Source organism: Pelodiscus sinensis, chromosome 1, assembly GCF_049634645.1.
Source record: "Pelodiscus sinensis isolate JC-2024 chromosome 1, ASM4963464v1, whole genome shotgun sequence".
In the NCBI taxonomy this organism is placed as follows: domain Eukaryota; kingdom Metazoa; phylum Chordata; order Testudines; family Trionychidae; genus Pelodiscus; species Pelodiscus sinensis.
In genome coordinates this window covers 119,283,999-119,297,046 of record NC_134711.1, presented here as the reverse complement: position 1 = coordinate 119,297,046, position 13,048 = coordinate 119,283,999, and the positions used below count along the sequence as shown (strand labels likewise).

The window sequence follows — 13,048 nt, the reverse complement described above, 5'->3', positions numbered from 1 at the left end:
CCCCAACACAGGAATGTTACCAAAGCGACTTATATTATCTCTAAAAATGGTTCACCAAATGAGGTCAAATCCTGAGAGATGCCAAGGGCCCACAGCTCCTATTCACTTATACAAGAGCTGCCTGTGATCAGATTTGGGCCACACTTTTGAGCTGATTGCATGTATGTACATGATCATAATATATTTATCAGGGACTCCACCCTTTCCTCCTGCCACTGTGGGTTTTTTTCTTTCTTTTTTGTCCCACAACTGCAGTAGCCAAGGCTAGCATGTCACTTGCAACGTTGAATTGCCTCTCTTTAGCTGGCTTCTGTCACACCCTTCAGACTTTACAGACTTACTTGTTTTGCATTTCATAGTAACCCTTTAGTCCCAAGAGCCACATGTGGGGTGATTTATGGCAAAGAATTTGGGATGTGGCAGGGGAGGGATGAAAACGAAAGTGGTTAAGTTACAATCTTTTTTTAACTCATCATAGTGTGGAAGCTAAAAGAACAGCCAGTTCTTTTCTGACACTATTATAAACACATTGAATTAGAGGTTAAGAAATATATTTACACCTTTTTAACCTGACTTTTGGGGGTGATAACATAAATGGGAAAAAAATCAGCATTAACTAACCATCATTTAATAGCAAACAAGTTAATAGGTAGCATAACATACATCTGATGCACAGCAACCCTGTATTTTATTCAAAAGATATTTGGTGCTTGGGGGAAGAATATGAAGGATTATATTATACAGCAACAGCAGTTTCCTTGGAAAAGTAAATTAGCTATATAGTTGCAGGAATATTTATAGTTAGTTTAGCTCATATATGGTGTTGCTCATGCAGTTGGTTAGTCTTAAGTGTAGCATCATGCAGATTGCATTAATGTTGGCAAATGCACTTTATGTAGAAACAGACTTTATGCTTACAATTATCCCAGCCCAATATGGAGTGTCTCTGACTAGTAAAGAAGAGCTGATGCCTGCCATAATGAAGCCCAGCACTGTTACAGAGATGCCTAATACCAGCTGCAACAAAGCAACCAGCAACGGGAAACGGCAGGCACAACAAGTGTGGGATTCCTCTTCCTTGCCCGTTTTGGGATCCCCCTTGGCTTTCTTCTTCATTGCTGGCTCCTGCTGCTTGGCTGGATCGGTGCTTTTCTCCCCTTCAGGTGCCTTCCCTGCCTGGTTCTGGTTATTAAGGGACGTGTTGTTCTGAGGTTTCTTCTCCTCTTTTCTCATGTTGATTAACTTTTTTTTTTTCTGGCTGATGGGCGTGTTGAGTTTTGTTTTGTTTTGTTTTGTTTTTTTTGCTCCCGAAGCTTCGCTTTGTGCTGCCTGAGTTGTTCCTGGTATTTGAATCAAGGAGGCTGAACAAATATGGAAAACATTTGGAGCAGATTGTCAGAGCTTCTAAATGCCACATATAGCCCAGAGAAGAGGGGGAATCAAGGGGGGTAGCGAACTGCCAACATACAGAAGCTGATTGCCTGTGCTGGAGCTGGCTGTGCCCATGAGAACTGTGTGCATGTAATCATAATCACTGCTGGTGGGAACTTAATTAATAATATGCAGGAAACCATTGTCTAGGGAGGGGCTGCCTGAGCACTGGGGGATTGATTTGATTTGTGAGTGTGAAATTAAAAGGCAAAGTGGATCACCACACCAGAACTCCGTGTGTGTTATTAGCACACAAAAGCTAATAGGATAAATCACAGGGGTGCTGTGCATACAGTATGAAAGTGTGTGATTTTTGCATGCCTTTGTTTCTGAGCATAGGTGGAGATGGGGGAAGACTGTGTATTTAAAATGAGTGACATGAAGAAAATTCAAAGACAGTTTCCTGGATTTCAAGCAATCCAGAATTTCCCATAACTTTAAAAGGCGAGGGAAGATACAGAATATCTAACAAACAGGAACACTAGGGACTCATCTTAAAAACAAGTGCTCCTTTTGCATGCATTATGGAAAGTAATGAGACATAGTGACTATGTGCAGGTATTGATGGAACATAAAGTATGTATTGGTACCTTAACATCTACTAGGGCCATGCTTCATTATTAATTAATCAAGGAAGGAGCATCCTATTACCTCATCACGCTTTCTTATTTATGCTGATGGGTAGGATATACACAGAAGTGTACAGGTGAATTATATTTTTTATATACACACATTATAGGCTTAACCCTGCAAGGGAATCTATGCATGTGGGTCCCTTGTCTCACTGGGGCTCCATTTGGGCATGGCAGTCCACCCATCCACAGGGATGTTATTACAGGATTGGGGTGTGTTATATTAAAGAGATGCTTGATAAGCTTATATGTCAATACACACATGAAAAGAAGGAAAGTAAATTAGCTATATAATTTCAGGAATATTTATAGTTAGTTTAGCTCATATATGGTGTAGGACATGCAGTTGGTTAGTCTTAAGTGTAGCATCATGCAGATTGCATTAATGTTGGCAAATGCACTTTATGTAGGAACAGACTTTATGCTTACAATTATCCCAGCCCAATATGGAGTGTCTCTGACTAGTAAAGAAGAGCTAATGCCTGCCATTGTATTTTAAAAAAAAAAGCATTGTATTAAAAAAAACAGTATCTACATTTTTACCACTGAGAACAGAGGGCAATATTTCTCATATAGAAAGGAACCATACGTCCATTTAAATGGTATGCATATGCTCAAAAGAAAAAAAGATACCAAAATGATACTAGAAGCGTCACACTATAACATCCTGATCCAAACAAGCAAGCCCTTAACTATGAGTTCACCTAACTTCAGTGGAATTACATGCTTAACATTAACCATGTGCTTACATACTTCACTAGACTGAGGCCTAAATGTGTAAAGAATGACATATTGGCCAAAATTCAGCCATCGCTTGCCTCCTCTGCCACCTGGCTCCCTGCCAGCAAAACACTTAAGTGTGCAGCTATGTGAACAGAATTTGGGAAGCCAGCAAATACAAGAGGCCACATTCCACTACCAGTACACTAATGCCAGGCCATTTAAATCAGTGGCATAGCTGATCAGAATTAGGGCCCAGCAGTCAGAAAAGAGAATGTGTCATTAGAATGAATGATAAGAACATTCAGGGGAAGGGAATCATCAGAAAATGTGAGGTGGTGGAGAGGAAACCAACACAACCATTTCGGAAGGATACAAAGTCGTGCTGGAGAGAATAACCAAAATGTTGAAGTACCCGAAGAGGAACTTACACAGGCTGAGGTTGCATCAAGGAAGTCTTTCTCTTGACATATTGGCAATACTTTCTGAGAAACTACACTATTTCCAGCTCTTTATGGCATTTAACAGCAATGAACTGTGTATGCTGTATTAATAAATTATTATGTCACTTTGTTTTATGGCTTAAGCAATATCCTCTTCAGATATTTATATTACAGGTGTATAAAAGAAAACTACTCATGAAGTTATTTAAAAAAAACAGGACTGTGTAGCACTTTAAAGACTAACAAGATAGTTTAATAGATGATGAGCTTTCGTGGGCCAGACCCACTTCCTCAGATCAAATAGTGGAAGAAAATTGTCACAACCATATATACCAAAGGATACAATTAAAAAAAAAGTGAACACATATGAAAAGGACATATCAAATTTCAGAACAGAAGGGGAATGGAGGGGGGAAGGGGGAGAAATAAATATCAGACATTTACCTCCCCTCCTTTCCCCCCCTCCGTCCCCCTTCTGTTCTGAAATTTGATTTGTCCTTTTCATATGTGTTCACTTTTTTTTAAATTGTATCCTTTGGTATATATGGTTGTGACAATTTTCTTCCACTACAGGCAGTCCCCGGGTTACATGGATCCGACTTACATCAGATCCCTACTTACAAACGGGGTGAGGCAACCCCGCACTAGCTGCTTCCCCCCAGCAGACCAGGGAGATGCGAAGCTAGCGCCCCTCTCCAGCAGACCAGAGAGACGCGGAGCGGCTTTTCTCAGCAGACACCTCAGCTTGAGAATAAAAGACTGAGGGAAGTGAGGTGTGGGAGAATAAAACTGAGCTCTGGAGAAATGTTTGGCTAGAGTTTCCTCTACAATATGTACCAGTTCCGACTTACATACAAATTCAACTTAAGAACAAACCTACAGTCCCTATCTTGTACGTAACCCGGGGACTGCCTGTATTTGATCTGAGGAAGTGGGTCTGGCCCACGAAAGCTCATCACCTATTAAACCATCTTGTTAGTCTTTAAAGTGCTACACAGTCCTGTTTTTTGTTTCAGCTGCACCAGACTAACACGAAGTTATTTCAGACACTGTGCTTGCACATAATTCCCAAGTAACATTAGTTCTTGTTTCCTAAATGAAAGATTAGGAAATACTCTTAAAACTATAATATTGAAAGAGAAAATGAGAGAAAAAAATTGGGAAAGTTATCCCCAAATATTTGTTGTCTATCAAACTGAGCTTTTATATCTTAGTGACAATATTATATAAGCATAATCTATTTCTTTAAAAATCATGAAAATATGTTGCACTTGTGTCATGCTTTCATCTGAAACCTCAAAGTACTTTATGAAGGAAGGTTACTATATTTATGCCATTTTATAAATGGGAAAACTAAGGCACAGAGGGTTTAAGTAGCATTCTCAGGGTAAGACCTGCAGTTAAGGAAGAGCTGGGAATAGACTTAGGTTTCCTGGTTCCCACTTTCTTTCCAAGCTACTGGAGGAAAATTAATATACAGTTAGATAATGTATTACATTGAATTTAACAGACCACTTATCTATAAACATAAAAAAATATTCTTTTGGAGTTTTCGGAGTTCCAGTTCTTCAGCTGTGGACAATCTATGCTTGGATAAGGATTCAAGGAAGTGGGCAAAGGTGAAATAAAGCCACCTCTGCATGCTGATATTGGGCAGTAAGTTACAGCAGCTCAGACCTGCTCATACTTATGCTGGTGGGGAATACACACAAGCAAGGGGGTTTTCCACAGCTGAGCACGTCCAGGGTGAAGCAGTGCTGTACATATGCTCCCTCCCATTTCTGAGCACATCCTCTATGCCAGGGTGGAGATGATAGAATTGCCTAACCCAGGAATCCTCAGTTGTTAGGGCTACGTTATGGTCCTTTTGCACTGTTGTGTGGTGCAAAAGGAGCATGTTGGAGATGGAGGGTGTAGTCCTATTTACACATAATATTCTCCCCTTCCCCTCCAACTCAGATCTGAACTGAGGTTTCTTTTTCAAAGAAAATATGAGTCAGATTTTTAGCACCTGGATTCAGGTCACATAGCTAATGAATGAGACTATTTCCAAACCCTACCTTTTTTATTCATGCAGGCAGTGCTATTGATTTCAATGAGTTATTCATCTGAGAAGTTGCATGACTGACTGTAATGGCTGCTTGTTTGTCTACTGGATCAAGAATCTCTCTCTCTTTCTCTCATTTTTAAGTCACCACAATCCATTGGTCCTTCTGCCCTCACAGAGACAGTGCGGGTCACAACAAGCCCATTGTGTTGTCTAGCAAGTCCTGCCTCCACCAGCTGGTCAGGGTGTGGCTGGACACCCTGCAGCCCTAGAACCCCCTGAACAAACTGCTAACCTCAGCCTCCCAAGCAGCTAGGATTACAGGCACACGCCATCATGTCTGCATTTTTAAATAGGTGCCTAAATATATATATTTATCCATGGAGTATCTTAAAATCAGGCTGTGATCTCCCTGCTTAGCCAGCACTTCAGAAATGAAAACTGTGCAAAGAGAATTTCAATGGGGATTATCAAAGGGGCTTATGGGAGGAGCAAAGAGCCATCTCATCTCCCACAGTCAGATGGGCACCTAACCCCCTTCGGCCCCTTTGAAAATTCCAGTCTTACGGACCCTTTCTATAGTCCACTTGCAGGGAGAACTCCTGTGTACTTCAACAGGCTGCTTTGTTTGTCTGCGTGAGGATTGTGGGCTCAGGATCTGTGATTGTGACTAAACAGAATAGGCTTCAAAATTCCCCTTTTCACAAGCAGTTTGTTTTGGAGTGAGTAATGTTGTAACAGTATTTTTCTTAAGAAACTAAACAAAATAGCTCCCTTCCCAGCAAGTCACTTCAGACTAGGGTGTGCCTGCTCCACAGTACTGTTTCTCAGAACCTGGGTTAGGGACCTTCAGGGCTTGCGCTGCAGGGGCATAAAATACAGTGTAGATTTTTGTGCTTGGAGTAGGGATATTAGCATATTGTCATTTACACGATTAACTGATAAGCCTGGGCTTGTCAATTAATCCTAACGACTACACCCCCTCCCCCCTTGCTGCCTCTGTATCAGGAGCAAGTACACAAGGGAAGCCAGCTTTCAAGCCACCTCCCTGCAGGTACCAGCTCTGCTCCCTAGGAGCCGCCTGCCCTTCATGGTGCTGCCTCTTTATCAGAGGCAGTGATCCTGGAGAGGCAGCTTTAAAACTGGCTCCCGCCAGGCACTGGCTCCCGCCTGCCCCCACCATCCATGTGTAAATATGTAACTACTAAAATTTCCAGCAGTTACACGCCTACACAAATAAACGATCGTTAACATTCCTAGTATGGACGGAAGCCCAGGTTCTGAAACCCTCCCCCTACATGTGATCTCAGAACTCAGGCTAAAGGCCAAACATCTATACTATAGCCCCATGCCCTGAGCCTTATAATCCCAAAGCAGCTGACCCAGGCCCAGGCAGCCACATAGCGGGTCTTTCATTGCTGTATGCACACCCTTAGTTTAAAGTATATCTACACGGCACACTAAGCCTCAGATCCGACTTAGGTTTGAGCCCGAGCCCCCTTTCTGTCTGTACACAAGTCAGTCTGATTCAGATCAGCAAGCACGCAAGCCCTGGACCTTAGGACCCAGGTAGGAAGGTGACTTAGAGCCAAAGTCCCAACATGACTCAAGTCTAAGCACTGAAATTTTGCAGTGTGGAAATAGGTCAAGCCACAGATCTGAGTCAGTAGGTCTGTATAGTGCAGTATGGACACATTAGCAAGGCCTGGGACCAACACCTATAAATAAACCCAGGTTAAAAAGCAGCGTGGAGGCTCCAGTGTGGGCTGGAAACACTAAGTCCACAAGTCCAGTCACACAGACCCAGGTTTACAGTGCAGCATAGGCATATCCTGATTTACTTCTTGATCAGACACAATATCCTGTCTTCACACACACACTTCTCTTACCTTTATTAGCCCAATTCTGATCCTTCCTAGTCATGCTGGAGAGCACGTGACGCACATGAGCTTCAGTGGATCTATCTGTGGAGTAAGATCGTTGAACAGTGAGAAGAGCAGAATCTGGCCCTATGTGAGAATTCCGCTTTGCAGTCCTTACCATTCAGTTGGTTAGATGACAAAAGTCAGAAAACAGCTGACCTGCTTTCATTGGAAGAGTTTTTGGGCTCCTGTAGATATTAACTGTTAAATAAAGTTAGTAAATTGCCTTGTCAATTTAAAACTATACTATACATGGCATATGTAGTCACTGTAACTTATAGCACTACACCAAGATGTATTTTGCAAAATTTACTCTCTAATAAAATGCATGAGTAGGAAAGTATATTTAGTAGGATTTTATAAAAAGAGAAAGAGTTAGGCAGTAGCTATGGGGAGAAAGGGGGAAATAAGGCCCATTTTATTAATGCACACTCATCACTTCTGACCCAGTCCTATATTTCTTACACACCCAAATAATAGGGACATTGGGCTCAAGCTTGGCTGTTCATTATTATAAATGCTATCGCTTTTGTTAATCTGTTGTAGAAAAATCCAGAGCAGCTCATGAGCAAGTTAGAGATTAAAATATAATTGGTTTTAGAAATCAAAAGATTTAATAAAGACATTGAAACATGCAATTCTCTAGATTAATTGTAATAAATCTGTATGTCACTTGGATTTTCTAAACAAGAGAAGAGCAACAGTTCCTGATTTATCCACGATGGCCCTGGTTCAGGAAAGCACTTGAGCAGATGCTTAACTTCAGCAGCATATTAAGTACATTTTCAAATTAAGCATGAGCTTGAGTGCCCTTCCCAAATAAGATGCTCTGATGAATAGAGGCCACGGATACATACTACCATTTATCTTGTGGCATGAAATGCTAATTGTGGTATACTTTACTGTGGTTTTGGATAGCTGTTTTATATCCAGATACTGACCAGTGTAAAACAGTGTGCCTCTTTTAGTTGTTTTTATGCCAAAAGAAATCATGAAGGCAACAGCCACAAAAAAAGTCAAAAAGACCCCAGTTTTGCAATTTAGGATTTATTTTCTTTTGTCCAGAATACAAGTGTTGAAAAACAATTTACAGCTGCTATGCCACAGTCCTTCCTATTTCTCCCCTTAATTACAGAGGATGCTGATATATGCAATTGCAGAAATCACTGATTTTTCTCCACTACAGTATCTTTTTCTGGAAATAAATCCACTCGCTGATCTCATACGCTAATAAAGATCTTTATATTTATACGTGTATTTTTAAAAACAAGTCTCCAGTAGAGCCAAATTAGTCTCAGAGTTGCACTCTGGAAAATCTATGTAACAACTAAGAGCTGGATCAAGACTTGACTGGCAGTATGAGCATTGCATGGATGGTGTGTGTAGTGGTGCCACCCCAGAAGTAATTCCAAAAAGGAATTGTGACTCAGAGGCATTCCTCTGAGTCAGTTCTCCCATAGCTCCTTTGTACTATGTGAACTGTGGGTGGGGGAAAGAACTATGTGGCATCTGGCAACGAGTTCCTCCAGCATACTCTCTCCTTCACACCCAGCCAGCTCTGCCCTGGCTCACCCCAGCAGCTCTGGCTCCACCTATCCCCCATCCCCACCCTTTCCTTCCACTTGCTCATGCCCTGAGAGGATGAGAAGCAGTTTTGCTGAGCCAGAGCCAGGCAAACCATATGCAGTTGCCCAAGGAAATGGTGGAATTTATACCTTCTTATTTCCTTACATGGCAGGTTAGGGTAGTGTCTTATATATGGGGCCTTGATTGTTTAGCAAATGAAAGCTATAAGCTTCCAATTATGTGACCTGGTATGAATCAAACATAACTATTTCCACTCGGAGCATCAAAGGGTAGATATAGAAGAGTCCTATTATAAAAATTAGTCCAGTTCTTTGAGAAAGTGGGAGCATTCCCCACATGAAAAATTGAGAGAGATCAATACACATTTTTGCCCTAAAACCCAAAGATTTTAATTTAGACTTCTGAAGACTGTTGTCCATTGATGAATGATAATAAATAATAATAATAATCGTGAATACTTTGTCCTCACTTGAGTGCAGGGGGACTGGACTAGATGATCACTTGAAGTCCCTTCCAGTCCTATGATTCTATAACAACTAGCTGTCAAAAGTGTCTGAGGAAAAAATTGATAAAAATATACTAAAGATAGGTCAGAACAACAAAGTTTGAATTTAGTTAGGGACATTTCAGAAAGTTTGGGGTTGTCTGTGAGATTTTGATTCAGATCTACCATCTCCTTCACTCCATAGGGACAATTCTGCTGTTGTTTTTTAATGCATTGTATCCCCTTTTGACATAACTCAGAATATGTCTGAGATGTGCAGGATACTGATTGTGAACATTTGTGAAACATAACTGGTTTTATGGACAGAACACCAAGATCAGAATTGTATGCCTAAAGATATTCACCTAAACCATGTTTAATTTCAACTGATGGTGTTCATTCACTATTTATTCTGTTGGGCCAAGCTCAGAGGCAAGTCTACAAATGTAAAGAAAGCCAGAGGCAATGTAGCTTACACCTTCTTTCACTCACTGCACTGTCCACACTACAACAATTTAGACTTCCTTTAGACTTTATTATACATTAGAAGTTTTACCCAGCATTGTTCAGTTTTTAGAAAATAAAATGAAAATGTATATGCTCTATTTAAATCATTGCTCTAGGATGGGGCTGGGGATGAGGAATTTAGCAGCCAGGCTGCCTCAGGGAGAGAGGACTACCCCAGCCCTCTCTCACTGCAGCAGGTTGGGGCCAGGTAAGAAGCAACTCTGCATGGCTTCTGCAGCTCCAGCAGGCACAGCCAAGGGAAGGGTACATGTCCCCTGGCTGGGGCAGGTCCAGGTTCATCTGCCCCCCTGTGCTCCCCAGCCAAAGTGAGGAGTGCAGCAAACTGTGTACTTTATCCTCGCTCCCTGACAAGGGGAACAGCCAAAAATGTTTTCATACAAATCAGGGAGGGAGGAAAGGAGGCTCAGCCTCCCTAAAGGCTGCCTGGGGGTTGGGAGGCTAAGGACTGAGGCAGTTCCAGATGGAAGGGGTGCTCCCAGACAGCCAGGGCTGGCCCACAACATTTTGGCACCTGAGGCAGAGAGTTCAAATGACGCCCCCCATGTTCCCTCACTTGGGCCAAAACTTTGAAAGGTCTCAATTCTGCCTTGTTCCTGTTCTACTCCTCTCATGGTACTGCAGAGAGAATACATATGCACCACCAGCAGACACAATTTTCTACACTCTGGGTCCTAGTGCCTCCCCCCCCCCCCGCCACACACAGTCTGGTACCTGAGGTGGCAGCCTCAGTTCGCCTCATGGTAAGGCCAGCCCTGCAGCCAGCCCCTTTCATCAGCCTGGTAATTGTCTCTTTTGTGTATGGTTTCTGAGAAGCAATCCCATTCCAGGCACATCCAATTTTTCTGGCACAACCAAACCCTTATTTTGCTTTAAGTTATGATAAGAGGAAGCTGTATACCGAATTTGGTGGTCCTAGCTCTTACTGTTTAGAAGGAGTTCTTGAACAGACAGCCAAACTCTCTCAAATATGTAGATTATTAAATGCATACACATCTAAGATATCTTCCTCTGGACCACAACTCCAAATGCATCACCTCTAAATGTGTCTCACTGATTTTAAAGGAATATAAGTTGTCTTAACTCACATGCTAAAGGGACTTAAAACATTTTTCTGCTGTGATGCCTAAAACAAAACAAAAAGCTCTCAGCAAGCAATAGTTACTCTGTTCATAACTGTCACATTGTGTTTCCCTACCTGTTTGTACCCACCTGTTCTCTCTTGTCTTATAATTTGATTGTAAATTCTTTGGGGCAGGGACCATTTTAAGGAAAATCCACAAGATTGGCATGCAGCAAACGAAAGGATATAAGGAGGAATAAGTAAAAGCAGGCTATCTGTACTTTAATGTAAACCTTAAATACTTTGCCCTAATTTTGGTTTTAGATTCAGTGTGTGGGAACTGGATAGTGTTTGTGGTCTGTAAAAAAAAAAGTGCCGGAACTCCAGGGGAAAAGTTGTTGAACTCTGACTGGAGGTGCCAGTACTGCGTACCGGGCAGTGCCATCACAAAAAAAGCACTGGTCATGTAAGATAGCCCCATCTGGCCTTCAACTCTAGGGTTATAGCTATGGAATATAGGTTACACTGACATAAAAGCTCTTTTAGGGTATGTCTACTCCTCAGTAGGGAGCAAAACCTCCAATATAAGTAAACACATTTGTATTGGCAGGGCTTGTACTAGCCTGCTAAAAATACCAGTGTGGAGGATGTCACGGCACCAGCAAAGATTGGTGGTAGCCACTTGAGCCCAAGGTCCAACAAGGCCCACCCTGGGTACAAACTTGAGTGGCCAGCCTATGGCACTTGCAGATGCTCATTCTCCACACACCTATTTTTTCTTTTTTAGCATGCTTGGACAAGCCTATGGGAGGCTTGCTTCTAGCTGCAGTTTAGAGAATATCCTTTCACACATCACTATCTAGATTTAAGGGAGTCTAATGTAGAATGCCTTTTGTATCATCTCTGAATGTGGCTTCCTTCTACCAAATATATTTACAGAAGATAACATATCAGAATACATTAACAAGATACCTTGGCCATTAAACCTTCTCACCAGATGCTAACTATTATTTGGTCAAACAGAAGCAAGTCCTCTTATTTGTGTTCTCCTCCGGATAATGGATCTACCATACTGAATGTGTTTACAGAGCCTGAGTACAAACACATTGTAAGATACCAGCTTCCTCAGCATTCTGAAGGGGCAGATAACACCCATGTGTGGAGGGGAAACTGGCTTGTCACCTTGTGCTCTGACATAGCAGAAATAGGCATTAAGAGGAGGAATAATAGCCACACCCTCGCTTTTTGTTAATGATAGGTATAAAGTGAAGAAATTGACCAGGCAGGAGAAAGTAGAAAATTGCTGAAAACACAAAGCTGATGGGCATGGCTGTTACTGACACACCAAAATGAATCAGTCTCACTAATGCACACGTTTTAGTCATCCCATGACATACATTTATAGTCAAGCATTGCCATTTAAAGGTACATGTCACTCCTTTTTTAAAGTGAAAATAGAATGCTTATGCTGATAGGCTGGATGATCCTCCAGGAAACAGGAGTCTTTTGTTTATGTGCCACACAGGGAACAGATGTACAAGTTCACCCACATCTACGAGTGGACTCATGCAATCCACAGGCAAAACCCCACATAGGGCTCCTTGCTCATGGCCACAAACAGTTATCAGGGTGGCACTGTTGGTGCCTCTCAGATCAGAGGGCCATAAAGTTAACTCCCGTGAGATGATTAAGACACTTCACCCAACTCAAAGGTATTGTTTCAGGGTCTCTGCAGATGTCACTGAATTGGGTACACTCAGGTCACCTTTTGAAAAAAATGAGGGGCATAGAATCACATGACTGTAGTACAGTTCTATTGTGACTATGTTTTAATGTGGTCTTGAAGGAAGGCTGAGAAGGGCACCTCTCCAAGGAAAGAAGCATGTGGTCTGAAGCATGGCTATCTGGAGCTCATTCAGGGCTGGCTAAAGAACTTTTTCTCAAGTACATGGAGATGTGTTAACTTAAGATCAGTTCTGTTAGCTCAGACACTATGGCAGTGGGATCATATAAAGGATAAAGTAATCAGAAATAAAGGAGCAGCAGAGCACTCATAGCAGCAGACAGCAAATACATTCAGCATGGCCCAGTCAGCCAGTGTTTTGTAGCAAAACCACAAAGGCATTTTCAGGGGCAGATGAGAAAGTGCCACTGGGTTGGCATAGCACGGTGTATAAACATTTTAAAAGGTTCT

General features: G+C 41.9%; 1 protein-coding gene across 3 annotated transcripts in view; it reads right to left on the bottom strand.

Moving 5' to 3' along the window:
* Nucleotides 1-13,048, bottom strand: part of SSPN (sarcospan) — an 80,267-nt gene that overhangs the window by 35,374 nt on the left and 31,845 nt on the right. For 2 of the 3 annotated variants that reach the window (XM_075898818.1, XM_006127675.4), the window contains 2 exons: nucleotides 7,163-7,237; nucleotides 919-1,361 (listed from right to left, as the gene is read on the bottom strand). In XM_075898818.1, coding sequence (XP_075754933.1) covers nucleotides 919-1,361; nucleotides 7,163-7,237 — 518 coding nt within the window. Of the gene's footprint in view, nucleotides 1-918; nucleotides 1,362-7,162; nucleotides 7,238-13,048 lie in introns of those variants that run through there. The other variant, XM_075898837.1, reaches the window with a different exon arrangement.